The sequence below is a fragment of the Ochotona princeps genome, chromosome 13 (genome assembly GCF_030435755.1).
Source record: "Ochotona princeps isolate mOchPri1 chromosome 13, mOchPri1.hap1, whole genome shotgun sequence".
Taxonomy (NCBI): domain Eukaryota; kingdom Metazoa; phylum Chordata; class Mammalia; order Lagomorpha; family Ochotonidae; genus Ochotona; species Ochotona princeps.
Window position 1 is genome coordinate 47580803 of NC_080844.1, and position 21783 is coordinate 47602585.

Consider the following 21783-nt stretch of genomic DNA (forward strand, 5'->3'; position numbering starts at 1 on the left):
TAAAAAAAGTAAAAAGATGCTAGCTCAATAGCAATATAGGCAAGGGCTATAAATGATAATCAAGTAGAAAGATGACCATTTCACCCATGCACAGTAAATTGTATAGTATTTTATTTTAAAGATTTATGCATTTACTTGAAAGGCAGAGTTACAGAGAGAGACACAAAGAGACCTTTCATCTACTGGTTCACTTCCCAAGTGGCTGAAATAGCCAGGGGTGGACCAGGCTGAAGACAGGAGCTAAGAGCTTCATCCAGGTATTCCCCATGGGTACAGGATCCCAAGGACATGGGCCATCTTCTGCCTTGCTAGGCACATTAGCAGGTACCTGGATTAGAAGTAGAGCAAACAGGGCACAAGCCAATGGCTATATGGGATGCCAGTAATCTTAGGTAGCAGGATATTTCACTACAACCTGGCCCCACAGTAAATTTTAAAATTATCAAGATCATTGAAACTATGATAGTATAGCATTCCTACTCACTGATTTGACAAGGGTGCATTGCACCTTTCTTTGCTACTTTGATGTTGGCCAGGTACCTAGCCTAGGCAGGTCTTGCTTCAGTTGATGGAGTCTGATTAGGGGACAGTGATATAGAACAGTGGTGATGGCTTTTCCCCCAATTTCAGTCTATCATTTATGTCACATGTTTAATGCTTTGGGATCTCACTAGGTTCTCTTATTTCCATATTCCCATATGGGATCCTGGAGTATTCAAGGCGAGGATCTTAACCATTAAGCTATCGTGCCGGGCCCTCTTTTCTTTTTTTTAAAGATTTATTTATTTTGGGCCCAGCAGCGTGGCCTAGTGGCTAAAGTCCTCGCCTTGAACGCCCCGGGATCCCATATGGGCGCCGGTTCTAATCCCGGCAGCTCCACTTCCCATCCAGCTCCCTGCTTGTGGCCTGGGAAAGCAGTGGAGGACGGCCCAATGCCTTGGGACCCTGCACCCGTGTGGGAGACCAGGAAGAGGTTCCTGGTTCCCGGCTTCGGATTGGCGCGCACTGCCCTGTTGTGCTCACTTGTGGAGTGAATCATCGGACGGAAGATCTTCCTCTTTGTCTTTCCTCCTCTCTGTATATCTGACTTTGTAATAAAAGTAAAAGCTTTAAAAAAAAGATTTATTTATTTTTATTGGAAAATCAGATATATATATAGAGGAGGAGAGACAGAGAGGATCTTTTTTTTTGCTGATTCACTCCCCAAGGGGCTACAATGACCAAAGCTAAATGAGCTGATCTGAAGGCAGGAGCCAGGAGTGTTTTCTGGGTCTCCCATGTGGGTACAGGTCCTAAAGCTTTAGGCCATCCTCGACTGCTTTCCCAGGCCACAAGCAAGGAGCTGGATGGGAAGTGGGACTACTAGCTTAGAACCAGTGCCCCATATGGGATTCCAGCATGTGCAAGGGGAGGACTTTAGCCGCTGGACTACTGCGCTGTGCTCCATAGTCAGAGCTCTTAACCATTGAGCTATAAGGCTTCTCCAATTACCAGTCCAACCCAGTTCCTCGTTTTTGTTTGCTTCGAGGCCCTGGTCATGTGTTGGGAGCAATGTCTGGGCCTGCCTTTATGGCTGTCCACGTAGATCCATTGCAGTGTCAGCAGAAGGTGTTGGGAACAGGGAATTCATCTTGGCCGAATGGGAACCATGCCTCTCAGTATCAGTAATGGAGATCGAATAACCAACAGAGGTGGGGAGTGAAGGGACTGTTGCTTCTCTTCCTTATAAAAACCTGCAGAGATTCTTCCTTGCAGCTAGTCTGTGCCTTTGAGTAACAGACTTGTTCTAGTTAAAAGAATGCTATCTGCTATCTGGCTCAGTGATGCTTCCAGTCTACATGGTATGGGTCCAAGGACTAAAATAACCCAAGGAACGTGATAGAGAAAGCTCATATTTCAGAAAGGTCAGCCTCTGAATTAGAAATAAAGCCCCAGCTTGCAGTTTTTCCTAGTTTAATCCTGTTACACATGATTCATTTCTGTGTTAAAGCGCTTCGATACTTGTGACAAAAATGAGACCTCTAGTTGGGCTCTCACCTCACCATTTAAGCCTAGAAGGAGATGAAAGGAGTGTTCTTATATATTTACTTAATTCTGGTCTATGTTACAGAAATAAAAAGTAGCTTTAGAATTTTCCCTGTCTAGGATAACTGAATTCTTCATTCTAGGAAGTTTTAGAAGAAAGAGCTGGTTTCCTAAACGTTAGCTATGAAGGAGTCTTTTTATAATAGGTTAATGAGTTTTCATTTAACTTAGCTGGGGTGTGACAATTGAGCCTTCTCCATCAAGCATTGATGCTGGATTAGAGTTATGGCACATGAGCTGCTGGCAGCATTCTCCTTTGGTTGTCTTTTGATGTCTCCACAGTTCACTTTCTTTTAAAGATTTGTTTATTTTTATTGGAAAGTCAGATATACACAGAGGAGGAGAGACAGAGAGGAAGATCTTTCGTCCGATGATTCACTCCCCAAGTGACCGCAACAGGCCGGTGCTGCGCTGATCTGAAGCCAGGAACCTGGAACCTCCTCCAGGTCTCCCACACGGGTGCAGGGTCCCAAAGCATTGGGCCATCCTCGACTGCTTTCCCAGGCCACAAGCAGGGAGCTGGATGGGAAGTGGAGCTGCGGGGATTAGAACCGGCACCCATATGGGATCCCGGCCTGTTCAAGGCAAGGACTTTAGCTGCTAGGCCACGCCGCCGGGCCCCACAGTTCACTTTCTAAGCCCATGTCTGTTAGACACCTGTTTGTACTGGGCACAGAATATCATAATAGATGTTTTGGGGATACACAATTCCTATCTCAAAGGGCAGATACTTAATAAAGGGGGATGGTTACAATATTGAGGAGTAAATACTGGAGTCCATGTGTGTAGAATATATTCTTAGAAGAGTGGAGGAAGTGACTTTTTGTCAGGCTGCTGCATTGGAAGAAGCTCCAAAAAGGAGGTGAAGTTGAGAGGAATTTGAGAAGGGGCCTGAAGTTCCATTGGCACCAGCTGTCATTTTTATGATTGAAAGAGACTTTACAAGTCTTACAGTGGGAGGGTCAGCACTGTGGGTTAAGCTTTTGCCTGCAGTGCCAGCATCCTCTATGGGTATCTATAGAATCTGGATGCTATGTTTGTGATCCATCTATCTGCTAATGTGCCTGGGGAAGCAGCAGTAGATGACTCGGGTGTTTGGTCCCCTGCAGCCACATAGGAGACCAGGAAAGAGTTCCAGGCTCCTGGCTTTGGCCCAGTCCAACTCCTCTCTATAAATCTGCTTTTTCCAAAATAGATATTAAAAATATTTATTTATTTTCATTGGAAATGCAGATCTACAGAGAGAAGGAGAGACAGAAAGATCTTCCATTTGCTTGTTCATAGCCCAGGCTGCATTAGCCAGAGCTGAACTGATCTGAGGCCAGAAACTTCCTCTTCCCAGTCTCCCACATGGGTGCAGGGTCCCAAGGTCTTGGGCCATCCTCCTTTGCTTTTCCAGGCCACAACCAGGGAGCTGAAATGGAAGTGGAGCAGCCAGGACACAAACCAGTGTCCATATGAGATCTCAGGACTTGAAGGTAGAGAATTAACCAATTGAGCCATTAAGCTGAGCTCAAAATAACAATCTTTAAAAAAAAAAATCTAGGGCCTGGCGGCGTGGCCTAGTGGCTTAAGTTCTTGCCTTGAACACGCCGGGATCCCACATGGGTGCCAGTTCTAATCCCGGCAGCTCCACTTCCCATCCAGCTCCCTGCTTGTGGCCTGGGAAAGCAGTCGAGGGCGGCCCAAAGCCTTGGGACCCTGCACCCGTGTGGGAGACCCGGAAGAGGTTCCAGTTTCCCGGCTCTGGATCAGCACAGCACTGGCTGTTGCGCTCACTTGTGGAGTGAGTCATCGGATGGAAGATCTTCCTCTCTGTCTCTCCTCTCTGTATATCTGACTTTGTAATTAAAAAAAAATCTAATGCCATCTTAATGATTTTTACCACCTATGGTATTATTTATTTTGCATGTTTCTTTTTTGAATGTATATGCTTAGCTTGCTGCCGCATGTGGAAACCAGTATCACATTACAATTTATGGGTAATTATGGAAGTAAACACAATGAAAACAATGCTACTAAATTATAGTTTAATTTTTTGATCTATCACCAAAGATTCTATACTTTTTATTTCCTTTAAGAGATTGATGAGTATGGGAGAGGTGCTAAATAGACATGCTGGGGACCACTTTGTGTTGCAACAGTTAGGCACCCACTTCAGACTTAGGCTTAGATCCAACTCTCTGTTAATGCACCTGGGAAGGCAAATAAAGATGGCCCCGACTTCAGTGGGCGAAATGGCCCCATCTGTTGCACTTGCCTTGCGTTTGGGAGGTGTTGGCCAGCTCAGCCATAGCTACTCAGTGCTTGTTGGAAGCCTTCTACTCTAGCCTTTCCCTTTGTGGCAAAGAAGCTCATGGACTGGAATGTGAAAATACGTGCGACTGTGGAGGAGGTGAATTCAGTGCTACTCTGCCAGGATATCCAGCCTCCTCTACACTTGATTTTAGCCAAAAGGCCAAGAAGCGATTCTGGCCTCCTCTGATAACCACTAGCCTCTGTGGAAGGACAAAAGCTGCAGGGGACCTAACCCAGGCATGCAGGGGACTGGCTAATTGGAGAGTATTTTTTTGAACTCAGGCGCAGGGGTTCCTGTGGGGCAGCTCATCTGCTTTACACTACAGACTGGTTCCAAAGGCCTTTGTGTGGAACCAGCCTAAATGCTGGCAGCCCCGTGGGTGGAAGAGTCCACATCTTACCTCCACAGGAGATCTAGGCTCTGCCCTGCAAATGCTGGCTTCCTGGCAGGTATGTCCAGTGGGGTTTGGAGTTGTTCCTAGCTGGGCACCCACATGAGTTACTTATTAAAACACTGGATACAGATTAACTTTTCCACTTGTTATTTAACATGGCCTCAGTCCCCTGCTGTTGAAAAATGCTCCTTTTTTCCTTCCTCAAAGCTTGGCTTATAAGAACTTTTTAACCTGCTGTTTTATCCACTGGGGTTTCCAATAGGAATCTTGCCTTTGCTATATGCACCTGTTCTGTGGGAGCCTGGTCCCTCATCCAGTTGGATCTTTGCTTTCCTCCCAAAGCTTTTGTGAGGCTGGTAACCATGATAGCTCACTCAGTCACCTGCAGGTTATAGTCTTTAGCCCATGCACTGCTGAGCAGCAGGTTAGAGCCTGGCTCTGCAGGCTCACGGACCTTAGGAAAGCCTAGTTGTAGGATGCCTGATTGTGCAACAGTGGAGCTCTTTGCTGAGGGCAGAGATCTGGCCCACCTGGGAAGATAGGGGTGCCCTTGGTCTTGGCACGGGTGGGCAAGGGCTTGCAGGGACCTAGTAACCCTCTTGACGCTGGAGCTGCCCCTTTGGGTTGCATCTCAGGCTCCAGATTGCTGATTTTTTACATGTTGAGGGGAATTTCTTTTTTTTTTTTTTTTGTAGCCATGGAAGACCTCAGGCATGATGGGGTTCTCAGCAGACGTGTGTGTGTATAGCATGCACATGTGTGATTCCATCATCCTCTGTAAAACCCTTCATCCACAGCGTTGGTTCTCTCTTCTTCGTGGGGCAGGGACTCCCACGAGTCCTTCAGCAGTAAGGGGACAGACAGCTGGGCAGAGGCTTCACCAGCTAACCCAGCCCGACCCACTTCGAAAGCTGCCACCAGCCTCCATCCTCCTTTCCACCAGCCTCTGGCCTCTTAACATGTGCCCAGGAGCTCAGGAGCCATAACTGTTAGGAGGAGTAACTACTGTGGGATGGGGCCTGGCTGAGGCTTGTGGTCCCAGGAATTTTGTCTGGCTATCCTTTCTGCCTGTGATGGATTTGTCTCTTAAATACTTCTGAAAAGTTTGGTTGGTTAGAGGAAAAAAATGTAGTGCAAACCAATAGGCAATACCGTGACTTTCCCTCACCACCTCTCCTCACACTCCAGCTTTTCCAATGCATCAGGTTGCAGACACGCTGGAGTCTTGCCCTCCAGGAGCCAATCTGGCAATTTTTCATCCCTATAACTAGGACTTTTTGCATAGAAGAAAGACCCAGGAGAAAGATTCTAGTTGAGAGGGGAGTTTTTAGAGTCAGAACTTTGCAAGAACTTGACAAATGTGGTTGCCTTACTTTTTTGCTAGCTTTTTGCTTGGGGACAGTGTCCAGAATATCTCCTGCAGTCACCTCTGCCCAGAGTCTTCTAATGACTTTTGGTCTCACGTGATTCAAAGCCACAGCCAATGCCTACCATGTCCTCTGCAGCCTGTTGCAGTGCCCTGGTCTGCTGTTGTTCCCCTCTTCCTGACCCACCTGCCTCTCCCCTGCGTGCCTCAGGGCATATGCCCTTACTCTTCCCTTTCTGACCAGTCTGCTGCTCCCTGTGTGCCTCAGGATGTGTGTACTTATTCTCCCTTCTGATCCACCTGCCTCTCCCCTGCATGCCTCAGGGGTGTGCTCTTACTCTCCCCTAGCAGGAAAGCTCTACCTGCAGGTGCTACTGCTGACTCTTGCCCTCTTAGGTGTTTCCTCTAGTGTCTTCTCTCAGGATTTCCCCAACCTTGTTTGAAACAGGAAGCCTGTACTCCTTCCATGATGTGTAATCTCCCTTTCCTGCCTCATTATTCTTTAAAGCTCTTGTCTCTGCCCAACTTATGTCACTTCTTTGGCTTGTTTATGGTCTGTCTCCTCTTCTTCCTTCTAAAACCTAAGCATGCTGTGGGGACAGATGTATATCTTTTAGGCTTTGATGTTTCCCCATTATATCAACAACTATTTGAAAGGTTTTTAAAAATTTTATGTATTTATTCGAGAGCGAGCATGTATGGTTCTTTTCCATTACCTTCCTCTCTACATATCAGCAACATTTGGGGATGAACCAGAGCCAAAGCTGGGAGCACCGGAGTTAATGCAAGTCTCCCACCTCGGTGGCAGGACATCAATTGCTTGAATAAGAGAAGGCAAAGGGAGGTTACAGAGTTTGAAGGGAAAGTAAAGAATGTGACATTCAATAAATCCCTGTTGACTGATGGAAGCAAAGGAATGATGTGGTGGGGACCAGAGCAGTGCTGTAGGAAGCTTTTCCAACAGCTGGGAGCTCTGCTGGTGCGAAGGCAGGAGAACTAAGTTGAGTAATGGTTATACTTCTCTAAAAAGGAAGTAGCTGAAGTAACTCTAAAGAAATGGCTTCAAAATATTGGAATTAAACTCTGACAGTGACTTAAAGGAAAGCTCCTTGCTTTTTTTATACTGTCTTGGCTGCTTGTTGAATGTCTTGGACTGGTTATCTCTGGGCAATAGTGGCAATGTTACTGCCTTTCTTCAAAATGTGCCCCTGCTCAGAAGACACAAAAAGTACAGAGCTTGCCCTTGGCGAACTGAGATGCTAGAAAGATTTCTTTCTTCTCATTATCCTGGTTCAGGTGTTTTCACCTCCTTAGGCGATTGTCTACTCAGTCATAGAGGGTAGTGGATGGGAAAAGGCCCTGGGGCAGGTGCCCTGCTCTGATGAGCAAGAAACCCTCAAGTTGCACACCTGTGTACAGAAAGCAACTTATTTTCCAGATCCGACTGTGCTCTGGCTGCCGTTGGCTTGGTCTTTAAAAACAGTTTTTTAAGGATTTATTCATTTTTATTGGAAAGGCAGATTGGCAGAGAAAAGGAGAGAAAGAAAGATTTTCCATTTGTCATTTCACTCCCCAGGTGGCCACAGTAGCTGGAGCTGAGCTGCTCCAAAGCCAAGACCCAGGAGCTTCTTCTGCGTCTCCCAAATGGGTACAGGGTCCAAGGCTTTGGGCCATCTTCTACTGCTTTCCCAGGCTATAAGCAGGGAGCAGGATGGGAAGTGGAGCCACCAGGACATGAACTGATACATATATGGGATTCTGGCACTTGCAAGGTGAGGATTTAGCCAATCACACTAGGCCCTAGTTTTTTTTTTTTAATATGTTTTATTTTTATTTGGAAGGCAGAGTTAAAGAGAAAAGGAGCGATAGTATATCGTTGATTTCCTCCTCAAATGTTCACAATAACCAGAGCTGAGCCTGTTCAAACCCAGGAGCCAGAAGAATCCTCTTGGTCTCCCACATTGTTGCAGAGACCCAAGCAGTTAAGCCATCCTGCTTTGCTTTCATAGGCTGTAAGCAGGGAGCTGGATCAAAAGCCGGGACACAAACCAGCTCCCATATAATATGCTAGTGCAACAGGTGGAGGCTTAGCTTGCTGTGCTATGGTCCTGGCTCCTTTTCTAGTATTTTAAGTATTATTTTGTTTGAAAGGCAGAGATACAAAGAAAAAAATCCTCCATCTCTTGTTCACTCACTCAAAAGCCTGCAGCAACCAGGATTGTACCAGGCTGAAGTCAAGAACTAGGAGTTTCATCCTGGAATCCCACATGGTAATCAGAAACCCAAATGCTTGGGCCATCAACTATTGCCTCCCAGGGTCCTCATTAGGAGGAAGCTGAATATGAAGTGAAGAACCAGGCCCTCCAAAATGGGATGCAGACATCCCAAATGGAACTTGACTGCTACACCAAATGCCTGCCCCTTTAAAACAAACAAAAAACAAAACAGAAAAAGAAAAAAAACCTTTTCAAAATTTTACTTTAAGCCAAAACCAAGAGTTGGAGCCGCTCTCAAAGTTTCTACAATGTCCCACACTTGATTGAGACCCCCAAAGAGGCTGACCTTTTTATTCTTGGGGGACTTGGGTGTAGAAGGAAGAAGGGACAGCAGCTCTCCACCAGGGGATGGTTGACTGTGGGCTTTCTCCCCCCGACAAGGAATGATCTCCTGCCCCTGGGGCTTATCTTAAATTTAATATATGAGTCTAGGAGTGTTCTACTCATTGAAAGTCCAGGACAGAGGTAAGCTCCCCAAAGTGTTAGAAGGCAGGAGCGTTTGTTTGGTTAGATTCTCAACTGAATCAGTCCTGGGAGCTACTGTTTTTAGGATTGAGGAATGCTGTGGGAAGGTGGTCGCCATCTGCTTGAGTAAGGTGTATGTATTTCTTGAATCTGGTTGGATGGGATGCAGTGGTGGAAAGAGAGTGTCTGCGACTCTCTTTTCAAAGGCACCACCTGCATGGAAGCCAAATCAGACTCCCAGCTCAGAATGTGGGAGTGGAGTCTTTGTTTGTTTGTTTGTTTTAAGCTATTTATTTATTTTACTTCAAAGTTTGAATTCCTGAGAGAGAAAAGAGAGTGCGAGATGGAGAGAACTTCCATACTATTACTTGCTACCAAAATGGCCACCATGGTCAGAGCCAGAGCAGTTTGAAGCTGGGAGCCTTGAGCTTCTATGGGGCCTGCCACTTGGGTACAGCAGCCCAAGACTTTGGACCGTCCTCCTCTGCTTTCCCAGGCCATTCATTAGTAAGGAACTGGATCAGAAGTACGGCAGCCAAAGCAGTACCAGTAAGGAATAGCTGCATCACAGGGTGCAGGGTTAGCCTGCTGTGTTGTCGTATCATCACATCAGCCCCTAGGCAATAATCTTTTCTTCTTTTTTTTTTTTTTTTAATTTATTTATCTTTGTTGGAAAAGCAGATTTACAGAGAGAAGAAGAGACAGAAACCTTTCTATCCTCTGGTTCACTCCCCAGGCAGCTGCAACGACCAGAGCTGAGCCAATTCGAAGCCAGGAGTTTCTTCCAGGTCTCCCGCATGGGTGCAGGGTCCCAAGGCTTTGAGCCATCTCCCATTGCCTTCCCAGGCCACAAGCAGGAAGCTGGAAAGGAAGTGGAGCAACTGGACACAAACCGGCACTCATATGGGATCCTGGCGCATGCAGGGCAAGGACTTTAGTCACTAGGTTACAACACCAGGCCCATAGGGAATCATCTTAATGGGCTTTTCTTGTCTATCTCTCCATCTTTCCTTTTTCCTTTTTTTTTTTTTTAAGATTTATTTTATTTATTGGAAAGTCAGATATACAGAGAGGAAGATCTTCCACCTGTTGATTCACTCTCCAAGCAGCCGCAAGAGCCGGAGCTCGCCGATCTGAAGCAAGGAGCCTGGAGCCTCTTCCAGGTCTCCAACACGGGTGCAAAGTCCCAAGGCTTTGGACCATCCTTGACTGCTGTCAGAGACCAAAAGCAGGGAGCTGGATGGGAAGCAGGGCTGCCAGGATTAGAACTGGCACCCATATGGGATCCTGGAGCATTCAAGGCGAGGACTTTAGCAGCTAGGCTACCGTGCTGGGCCTTCTTTTCTTTCCTTTTTTTTTTTTTTCTTCTTTTTCTCCTCCCTTCTTCTCTGCCTTGCCTTGTGTTTTTTTGAGATTATACAAAATTAATTTAGTATGCTGAGAGCAGTAGTCTGTTATACAAGCAATTAAAAAATTTTAATAAAATTTTACTAATTACTTGTGGCTATCCCTAAATAATACCAAGTTACTAATGAAGTGTCAGGAATTTTGAATTGCTGAAAATAAAACCATCATTTCTGCTTTTTTTTTAAAAAAATATTTTTTTTAGTATTTATTTTTATTATACTATTTATGTATCTGAGGTGAAGGGGGATAGATTTATTTATTTTTATTAGAAAGTCATATATACACAGAGGAGGAGAGACAGAGAGGAAGATCTTCTGTCCAATGATTCACTCCCCAATTGACCGCAGTGGCTAGTGCTGCATCGATCCGAAGCCAGGAGCCAGGAACTTCCTCCAGGTCTCCCACACAGGTGCAGGGTTCCAAGGCTTTGTGCCGTCCTCGACTGCTTTCCCAGGCCACAAGCAGGGAGCTGGATGAGAAGTGGAGCTGCCGGGATTAGAACCGGCACCCATATGGGATCCTGGAGCATTCAAGGCAAGAACTTTAGCTGCTAGGCCACCACACCGGGCCCCCCTTTTTGTTTGTTTTTTAAAGTAACCATTTATTGAATCCTGCTCTAGTGGCTGTAACTCAAAGCTTGGTAGCACTCAGTCTCAGGTCAGTTTTGAGTGCTGGAAGATTTTGAAAGCTCTTGAAGAACTGAAGCAGAAGTCAGGGAAACTGGGAGCATTTGCTGATACTTTAAGGGGAGAAATGATAGTAGGGACTACTCCTAGTGAGTACCAAGGAAGATCAACACCAGTGTCCCTGGGAGGGTGCTTGCTGGGAGCCAGACAGTCTGCCAGCCCCTGAAAGCCACCCGCCCCTCTTGGAGGTCGGTGACTCCGTGTTGAGCTTAACTGCCCTCCAGTTATCCAGAGTGTCAAGGAGCTGGGCTTGGTGAGGGCTCAGCAGGCTCTGCAGCCTGTATTCTTGCCCACTTCACTGCCCTTCTCTTTGACATCATGTTGAGGGTCCCAGGGTAGAGAAGTTTTGTACAACTTCTATTTTTAGTTCACACTGGGAGCCCCAGAATTCCCAGGGAGCCCAAGTTTAAGAATCTGCCATCTCTCGTTCCCTTGTTCCGCTGCTTTTCAGGCTCAGGCTCTGAGCCCAGAACCGTGGGCTGGCACAGTAACTAAAATGCTGGTTAAGATGCCCACATCTGGGCCCACCGCAGTAGCCTGGCGGCTGGGGTCCTCACCTTGTATGTGCCAGGATCCCATATGGGCGCCGGTTCATATCCCGGCTGCTGCATTTCCCACCCAGCTCCCTGCTTGTGGCCTGGGAAGGTAGTGGAGGACGGCCCAAGGCTTTAGGATCCTGCACCTATGTGGGAGACCTGGAGGAAGCTCGTGGCTCCTAAGTTTCGGATTGGCTCAGCTTTGGCTGTTGTAGTCAGTTGGAAGATCTTTCTGTCTCTCCTCTCTGTGGATCTCACTTTCTGGTGGAAATAAGTAAATCTTAAAAAAAAAATGCTCACGGGCCTGGCGGCGTGGCCTAGCAGCTAAAGTCCTCGCCTTGAAAGCCCCAGGATCCCATATGGGCGCCGGTTCTAATCCTGGCAGCTCCACTTCCCATCCAGCTCCCTGCTTGTGGCCTGGGAAAGCAGTCGAGGACGGCCCAATGCTTTGGGACCCTGCACCCAAATGGGAGACCTGGAAGAGGTTCCTGGTTCCCGGCTCTGGATCGGCGCGCATCGGCCGTTGCGGCTCACATGGGGGAGTGAATCATCGGACGGAAGATCTTCCTCTCTGTCTCTCCTCCTCTCTGTATATCTGACTTTGTAATAAAATAAATAAATCTTTAAAAAAAAAAATCCTCACATCCAAGGGAAACACATGGTGGCTCAGTAGGCTAATCCTTTGCCTGCAAATGACAGCATCCCATGTAGGCTGGCCCCTCTGCTCCCATAGACAGAAGGCTGCTTCTGATACAACTCCTTGCTTATGGCTGGGAAAGCAGAGAACCAAGTCCTTGGGACCCTGCAACACTGAAACCCTGGAAAAAACTCCTGGCTCCTAGCCTCAGATCGACTCAGTTCTGGGTAGTTGCTGCCATTTGGGATGAAAAGATTTTCTCTCTCTGTGTCTGCTTCTTTCTATAAATTTGTCTTTTAAGTAATAATAAATAAATCTGAGAGGAAAAAAAAAAAGAAAGGAAAAGATACCTGTATCTACCTTTGGAGTCCTTGGGTCTTATTTCTGGCCCAAGCTCCTCACACTAACTTCCTGCTAATACATACCCTGGGAACACCAATGACGGCTCATGTAGTTTTGGGTTCTTGCCACCCATGTGGGGAGATCTGGATTGGGTTGTTGGCTCCTGCTTTGATTTGGCTCTGGGTCTAAGCCTGGCTGTTGTGGGGAAGTGGGGAATGAACTAGCAGATGGGAACTCTCTCTGCCTCTCAGATAAAATTTATAAAACAAATTAAAATGAAGTGTAAGTTTCTTACTCTTTGAAAGCATATTCAGTGTATATAACCATTACCATAATCTAATTGCAGAATTTTTCTGTTATCCTAAAAAAGAAACTCCATTCCCATTAGCAGATACTCTGCATTCACCCTAGGAAACCATTAATCTACTTTCTCTCTTTATAGATATGTCTATTTGGACTTTGTGGTATCATATGCATGTGATTGATATAAGATATTATGGTATTTATTGCATCTCTGGAACCATGAAATGTGTAGTGTTTTGTGACTGGCTTGTTTAACTTACTGAAAATGAAGTATATGATGCTTTCTGTATTCTAAGCATTGTTTCTAAATGTTTAATTCTAGTAACTCTACAACATAGTTATTTTTTACTTCTATATTCGCATTTTGTTCATGAGAAATCCCAGGCGCAGCAAGGTTAAATTTCTTGCTTGTGGTAACACAGCCATGAAAAAAATGGGCTTTGAAATCAGATAGACCTCAGGTCAAAGCTCTGTAACTTGCTTGCTCTGTCATGTGGGGCATCATGTAAGCTCCCTCAGTGTTTTCTGTGTATTACTTAAGTAATGTATACTACAGTGGCTGAATTATAGGATTGTTTGAAGTTGAATGCTATAACATTGGAAAACCACTTTGCCCAGGTCCTCAGTCTTGTACATTATAGTGTTCATTAATAGGTAGCCAGATCATGACCTGGATTTTTTTGGCATGGTTGAGCCTGCCTTCTTAAGCTTTGATGTGAGATGCCAGCTTAAATTTTTCAAAAAATTATATATACAGATATATATTAATATACACGCATATATTTATATATGTACAGATATTTTTCTATGAAATTTTTCTATTTAATGTGTATAATTCAGTGGTTTTTAGTATGATTATGAAACCATTACGATGTTCTAATTCCAAGACATCTCAATCACCCTAAAGAGAAAATCCTGTACTTATTAGCAATTACTTCTCCCTCCATTCTGTGCCAGCCTGCGCTATGTGCTGATTTGCTTTCTGTCTCTGTGAATTTGTCTTGTGGATATGTACATAAATGGAATCATACAACATGTGCTCTTTGCTATCTTTCACTGAGCATTATGTGTTCAGGGCCATCCTTATATAGCAGGTGTAAATGTACCATTTCTCTTACTGTCCAACATTTCCTGTACAGATATATCATATTTTGTTTTTCCATTTCTCAGTTGATAGACACTTGGATTGTTCCCACTTTTTAGCTGCTCTCATGAGTAATGCTGCTGTGGATAAGTTTTTGTGTGATCACGTTTTTAGTTCTTTGAATACATAGGTGGGAGTGAAATTTCTGAGTTGTGTGATAACCATTGAACTCTGTTTTGTATTCCCACCAACAGCATGCAGGCATTCTAAATTCATCATCATCAGTACTTGTTATCGTCTGTCTTGTCTTTTAGCTGTCCTAGAAGGTGTATAGTGGTTTCTTGCTATGGTGGTGTTTCATGTATGAGATGCATGGAGAGAGAACTCCCATCTGCTGGTTCACACCCCAGATTCAGCAATGATTAGGGGCAAAGCTGGGAACTCAGTCAAGGTTCCCCCCAAGGGTAACAGGAACCCAATTAATTGAACCATCCCTGCTGCCTCCTGGGGTGTTCATTAGCAGGAAGCTGGAATTGGGGCAGAGCTCAGACTTGAACTAGGCTGTTTGGTGTGGGATATAGACTTCCCAAGTGCCGTCCTTACTGCTTCCCCAAGTGCCTGCTCTGCACTGTAGTTTTAATTTGCATCTTAGTAGTTAGTCATGTTGGGCATGAGATGCCACTTTTAGGCACTTCCGTGCTCCAGCTGTATGAGCTCCCCCATCCTCTGAAAATCTCCCCCGGGTTTGTATTCTTCTGCCTGGGTATTGTGGTCATTTTGTATATTGGAGGCTGATTGATGCCCCTGTGACTTCTGGGCAGGTTCCAGTGGTCAGGCAGGTGTGTCTGAGATTCAGGCACACACTATTCTGTTGGAAGCTTTGATGTTGCTATCAAGGCTGGCACAGCCGTTGTGTCAGCCTGCCAAACTCCTGGGACAAAGCCAGCCTGCCCCTTGGACACCTCAGTGAGCAGGTGTAGGGGCTCTTAAACTGAAAATTATCTTGAGAGGCCATCTCATCCATCCTTCTGTAACAAGACAGTTGGACTCTCTCACCCCTACCCTGCCAGACTGGGGAGAGTCTCTATTCCTCTAAAAAGCACTGTAGGGAGAAATTCTATTGGCCCACTGACTGCCAGCCAGTATTTAAGCAGCCTCCTGTGTCAGAAAATTCTTTCCCCTGACCTAGATCCACCTTCTGCAGCACATGCCAGCTCCCTCTTGCGCTTTCCATTCTTGAAACTAGAGAGACAGCTGCTCCCGCCATGGGGCTTCATTCTCCGTCCAGACAAAACCACTCTGGCTGGAGAAACCCTTGCGTGAGCAAGTTCAGTCCAAGCCAGACCGCTCCAGGAGACTTTAAAGATGGAATGACCTTGTCAATTGCCTGTTGCCTGGGTAGCCTGCTTTGAAAAAGAATTTTTCTGACAGGCTCCAGGTTGTGTGTTTATCCTGAGGCTAGGCCATTCCAAACTCATGTTCAGAGTTTGGAAGCTGTGTCCAGCCAGCTTAGTGGGTGGTAATCAAATGCAGGTGGAGACCATCTGGCTTGGCCTGTCCCTCCCCATCACCTGGAGAGAGATGGCTTGCCTACCACAGAGCTGGCCCAGAAGCCTGGCGCATAGAAGCAGATGGTATATACATGCAGGTGCGTGCATGTACACCCACAGTGTGTGTCCCCACAGTTCTTAGTGAGCTGAGCTGTCTAGATGCATGTGACTCAATGATTTATCTGCCTCTGGGGGTTCTCCCCATTGGACAGCACATGAGGAAGGGGTTCCTTTTAGTCCATTCCTCAAGTTTTTGTGGTTAGAAATTGTGTATTTTTCTTGGCCTATGATGAAAGTCCTGTAATAATGGCCTAATACTTTTTACAAAGCTGCCTCTAATTGGCAGCTGCTTGAAATCTTCCTTCTGCCCTGGTTGCCCGCATCCTTTTGCAGAGTTTTTAACTTTTACCCCCACGTTTCCATCCCAAATCTGCAGCCCCAGGAGGCAGCTCTTCCTTCCTCGGGTTGCATAGCTGGTCCCTTCACCTCCTTGGACTGGCCTAACCCTAAACAGGGAAATTCTGGAAGGAAGTGGTTTATGCTGTGCCCCTCCAAGCTTGCCCTTCCAGTTTGCTCTCCAAATCTTATATGTGTACCCTCACAAGGTACTGTGTTCCACATGGCTAGATTCCTGGAGAAACTGCAAACATGGACATGTCCTGTAAATGTACCTGGGTCTGATGAGGATTATTTCTAAGGATGCCTTTTCCGCTTCTTGTAGAACTTAGCTTCTCAGAAGTAATTTCCCTCCTGTGAAAGAGAGAGGGAATGGGTTCAACCAGGCACACAAAGCCTAGGCTAAGACTGATGTCATCCCCTGAAACTTTGAAATCCCTATCCGGTCTCTTGGCCTCTGAGGGTGATGATGATGAAGGGAAGATGCCCCCGTGGAATTCCAGGATCAGGTATTACTACTTCATTTGCCCTTGAGAATTCTTGCCCCTGAACGCCAATCCTAGCAAGGAGGTGCTGGCTGTCAGCTTAGCTTATGGTTTGTGTTTATATGCTGACAAGTTTACATGTGTATAATCTTTGTGGCTCATGTTTGTATAAGATATAATTACTGGAAATTATGTCATGAGCATGTTTTAACTCTTAACTCTTCCCATTCTGGCAAGACTTGTGTGGCTCTCAGGATCTCTTCCCTAGACACTTCCCTCACTACCCAGGCCCTGCCTCTCCTGGCAGAAGTTCATGTCAGACTTCCTGAGGTTCAGGGTCCTTGAGTGTTTTCAAGCAGATGGGGAAGCAGGCGTTCTGCCCTGGTCTCATTGTCACTCTGTTAAGTTGTGGCCACCATTCTGGGGCAAGCACACCATACTTCCTTCCAGGCTACAATGATTGAAGAGTACACTTGGAGTGTCTGGTTGTGGGGCCAGTACACATGATGAGTGCTTGGGAGGTGCTGTGTTTCAGAACAGATATGGGTGCAAGTACATACCAGTGTTTGACACTGAACTTGGAAACTGTCCGTAAATGCTGAGTTTAGAGGCCAACCAGTCCAGCCCCAGCATCGTGCTTTAGTGTGGCAGGGTCCTCACAGAACGCACAGTCTTGGTGACTCATAGGATATGGAGGTACAAACCCAGTAGGCACTTCAAACAGCTTCAAGGAATAAGGGTCAAAATTAAGGAAGATTTTTGATAGTGGTACCTCATTTTTCAAAAAGGAATGTTCTAGAATCACAAAATCTGGAACTCATCATTCTAAGTGCTAATAGGAGAATTGGATTGGTCAGGCCAAACTCTTAGGCCCTCAGCTGACAAGCGGCAAGGAGCAAGTCCTGATTCTTTACAGGCTTTCAAGATCCTTCCCATCCCAAAGGTTCAGACATGGAGAAATTTCTCTGAATAGGTTTGGATGTTGAGATGACCAAAAAACAAACCAAACCAAAAACCTAGGGAACATTGGTTAGGCTTTCAGTTGAATTTAAAACATTTTCTTTTGATACCTTTCAGGTTTACAGGAACAGATGGACCTAGCGGTTTTGGCTTTGAGTTAACATTTCGTCTGAAGAGAGAAACAGGGGAGTCTGCCCCACCAACGTGGCCAGCAGAGCTAATGCAGGGGCTGGCCCGATACGTGTTCCAGTCAGGTAAGCCCAGAAGCTGCCTTGTGTGCTGGTCCTTTTGCCATGAGCCCGTTTGGCTTTGGGACCTTGCAGTTATAGTTTGTTGTCTGAGGAATGACCTTTCCTAGGAGTACCGTACCCTGCTTCTCCCTTAAGTGCGGTCCTCTGCCTGGTGCAGCCCGAGTGAAAGCTGCCTGGGCCATAGTGGAAAGGGATCAGTCACTATGCCCTCAAGCTGCAGGTGCTCCTGTTAGCTGGAGCCTTCGTTCCAGCTCCTGTGCCGTGACTATCTCAGTTTCTGGGGCTGCAGTGTCCATGCTGCGCTTGCCCTGAGCTTTCCCAGAGCTTGGGTTCACAGTGGAAGAGAGAAGGTATTTCCAGGAGCTTGCTCCCTCACAGCTGTTAAGGGGGAGCTAGAGGCAGGTGGGCCTCAATGGTCAGGAACAGTGTTGGATTCAGATGAATTAGTCCCTCTGGAGTAGACCCTGGTGGGGAGTTCTGTTCTGGGGCCCTTGGCCTTGCTGCTTTGGCTCATGCGGCTCCTTGTCTTGGGTGGGATAAAAGATCTCAGTGACAATGTGTCTCATGAAGGCTTTCAGATCATCCCCATGTTTCTATATGGCTGATACCTTACAGGTAATTTCCATGTGGGCTCAGGCTTTGCAGCACCTTTCATGCGAAAGCTGACACTGTTGTTCTTTCACTCAATAGCTCACTACTTGTTCCTTGATCTCACTGGTGAAGTGCAGTGCAGTATCTCGGCCAGTGTCTCTTTGAAGTGGTGTCCCTGGGCCACTTGCACTTGGCCACCTTCTTGCAAGCACATTTTCCTGGAGGCACTTCATTCAGAATCCTGAGGTAGGGGAATGATGTTCCCACATACTTCTAGATATAGACGAAATTTGGAGAAGCATAGATCTTGTAGCTTCTCTAGGCATCGTGACTTTTTGTCATGCCTTGAGTAGGTTGTAAATTCAGGATGCAATAGTCCTGTCTAGGTTGGACCTCTCTGCCCTTGTTCCAGATCTCTGAGAATCAGTTGTTAGCAGAGTACCTGTCAGACCTAAGGAAGAGTCACAGTTGCCCTCTGCCACCCTGGATCCCTAAGAGAGTCCCTTTCTGGAGGCTGCAGTGGGTCATGAGTGCACTGCTGGTGAGCTCCTCTGGGGGAGCTTTTCCCCATGCGGATCCCCAAACCTCTGTCTGGGCTCCATCTCTTATGCAAACTAATGAATTGCTATGGCCCAGGTCAACCATGCCCACCATATACTGAGCTCTAATGCACACCAGTGAGAACTGCAGCCCAGTTGGGGGGGACTCCCAGTAATCCCCACTAGGCTCATGCCCAGATCTGGTTCCTGTGCATACCAGTATGTGCAGCAGACTGGTTTGATAAGTCCCACATCCCATTCAACTTCTGTATATGCCAATGGTGTTGCAGCTTAGCTCAACCCAACCGACCCCACTATCCAGCCCACAAATGCTAGTGCATGTTACTGCCTGTCCAGCCCAGTCCACCACCCTTCTCATGCTTGTCATGCTCACTGGTGGGAGCTGCAGCCCGTCAGAGAGGTGCCCAGTTTCCCTACTAGGTCTACTCCAAGCTCCAGATCTTGTACTTTCCAGGTGGTTCTGAAGTCTAGCTTGACAGGACTTGTCCCCATTCACAGTACTTGCCAGCTGATGCTGTGGCAAAGCCCGACCAGCCTGTACTTACTCTGGCTTATGCATGTACCAATGGATATGGTTGCTTATCCCAGCCTGGCTCTCTCCCTAACCCAGTTCACATTCAGGCCAATGGGGTGTTGTAGCTCTCCCTAGCCTGATTTGCTCCCAGTCCCAGTTCTCACACTCACCAACAGGAGCAGTGGCTTAGCAAGTGAGTCCTCGCTGCCTCCGTACTGGGCTCGTTCCCACCCCTGCGTCTTACGTGTGCTGGTAGATGCTACAGCCCAGTCTGGCAGGACCTGCTTCACCTTGGCATTTGCCAGCTGGTGCTGTAGCCTGGCCTGGCCTGGTCTGCCCCGAGTTCCAGCTCATGCTGGTGAGTGCTGCAGCCTAGTCCAGGCTGGACTGCCCCCAGTCCTGGCTCTAATATGAACTGGTTGGTGTTGTGACCCAACCCGGCCTGTCCTGCACCTGTCCTGGTTCTCAAATCTGCCAGTGGATGTTATGAATTGGCCAAGCCTGGCCCGCCCCCATACCTAAGCCACACATATGCTGGTGGGTACTGTAACCTGGTCTGGTCTGGACTGCTCCTAGACTTGATTCTTGTGCTCACCTGCAGGGACTGTGTCCTGACAGAGGAGTTCCTCAGGCTCCTCTGTCATGTCACCTCCCAGTGGCAGAGCTCACTCAGACTGGTGAATGCTTGGCCCCAGCTGGTCCACCTCCTGTCTTGGCAGTTACAACGGCCTTGTCTGACCAGCCCACACCCATTCCACTTCTTACTGTTGGGTACTACAGCCTAGCCATGCCTGATCCAACACCAGACATGGTTAAGCAGGTGCCAAGATCTAGATCAGCCTGACTTATACCCACCCTGACTCTCATGAGCACTAATGAGTACTAGAGTCTAGCACAGTCTGGCGTACCTGAGACCCAGTCCACAGCCATGCTGAGGTATACTGAAGTCATGTCCTCCCAGATCACTGCTCCCAATCTGGCTCTCACGCTTACCAGTGGGAAACTCAACCCAGCCGTGATATCCCCTTAGCTCCCCAACCAGGCCTGCTCCCAGCCATAGATCTTGCGTATACCAGTGGTTGCTGGGACCCAGCCCAGCATAGCCCATCCTCCACTTTGGCCTTTATCATCAGATGCTGCAGCCTGGCCTGGCCCGCCCTGGCCCGCCCTGGCCCACCCCCAGTCCCAACTCTGGTGGGCGCTGCAGCTTAGCCTTGCCCAACCTTCCCCCATCCCTGGCTCATGCAAACTTCTAGGTGTGAGAGACTAGCCCAGCACTGTGAGACCTGCACTCCAGCCTGGCTCCTGAGGTGCTTGCTTCTTAACCATCCTCCCAGAAGATTCTGATATAGCTGGTCTGGGAATAGTGTGAAAGCTCTAAAGGATGTTGACCAGCAAGAAGTATCATTTATAGGGATAGAGGAAGTAGAATTCCTAAGCAGTTGAAACAGCTGGCCCGTGTAATTTGGTTGTGTTCTAATATAGTTTGCAGAGTCTTTCCAAACTGTGCCAGGAGTCTGCTGCCTGAGCCCTTTGTGTCACCCTCTCCCTTCTTGCTGTGCCTGAAACCATATCCAGTGTAGAACTTCTGTTGGAAATATAGACTGTTCTTGCTGTGGGATTTGACATGGTTTGGTAAAGGGGGACTCTAGAAACTGGGCAGCTCCTTCCCAGTGCTTAAGCTGTGGCATTCATCTGAGTACTTTCTTACGTAAAGATAACAGAATATGTAAAATGTGTTAGGAACCAGTGAAAGTGGGAGTCAAGTAGATGGAACCTCTAGAATGTGAAATGTTCTAAAATTACAGTGCAAGCCAGTGGGAAAATAGGGTTGATTCACAAGAGTTAATGTCTTTATTCCTTTTTGTTATTTATTTATTTATTTATTTTTTTACCTGAAAGGCAGAGGAAGAGTGAGAGGAGAGAGAGAGAGGGAAAGAGAGAGAGAGATATCAAGTAATCTTCCATCCTCTGCTTCATTCCTTAAATGACTACAAAACCTGGGGCTGGGTCAGGCACAAAGTGGGAGGCTGGTCTCTCACATGGGTGATGGCTTCTGCTTTCCTCTGCACATTAGTGGGAGCTGGGTGGGAAGTGAAGCAGCTGAGACTTGCACTGGAACCCATGTGAGATGCTGGTGCTGCAAGGGTTCATTTCACCAACACAGTAAAGATTCATGGCTGTGCTGCAACTGCTAAATGTGACTTTTAAATCAAAGATTGTAAGTGGTTGATAAAACTTCTAGATAGGGCTTGGAGCGGTGGCCTAGCGGCTGAAGTCCTTGTCTTGGACACGCCGGGATCCCATATGGGCGCCGGTTCTAATCCCCGCAGCTCCACTTCCCATCCAGTTCCCTGCTTGTGGCCTGGGAAAGCAGTCGAGGATGGTGCAAAGCCTTGGGACCCTGCACCCGCGTGGAAGACCTGGAGGAAGTTCCTGGCTTCGGATCGGCACAGCACTGGCCGTTGCGGCTCACTTGAGGAGTGAATCATCGGACGAAAGATCTTCCTCTCTGTCTCTTCTTCTCTCTGTATATCTGACTTTGCAAAAAAAAAAAAAAAGAATAGATCTTTAAAAAAAAAATCTTTAAAAAAAA

The 21783-nt window shown here is 46.9% G+C and overlaps 1 protein-coding gene across 3 annotated transcripts in view; it reads left to right on the forward strand.

Annotated features, from left to right (window-relative positions):
• SUFU (SUFU negative regulator of hedgehog signaling) overlaps positions 1 to 21783 on the forward strand; it is a 101894-nt gene that overhangs the window by 8621 nt on the left and 71490 nt on the right. For all 3 annotated transcript variants that reach the window (XM_058671939.1, XM_004579901.4, XM_004579900.4), the window contains exon 3: positions 17389 to 17525. In XM_058671939.1, the coding sequence (XP_058527922.1) occupies positions 17389 to 17525 (137 nt within the window). The remainder of the gene's footprint in view (positions 1 to 17388; positions 17526 to 21783) is intronic.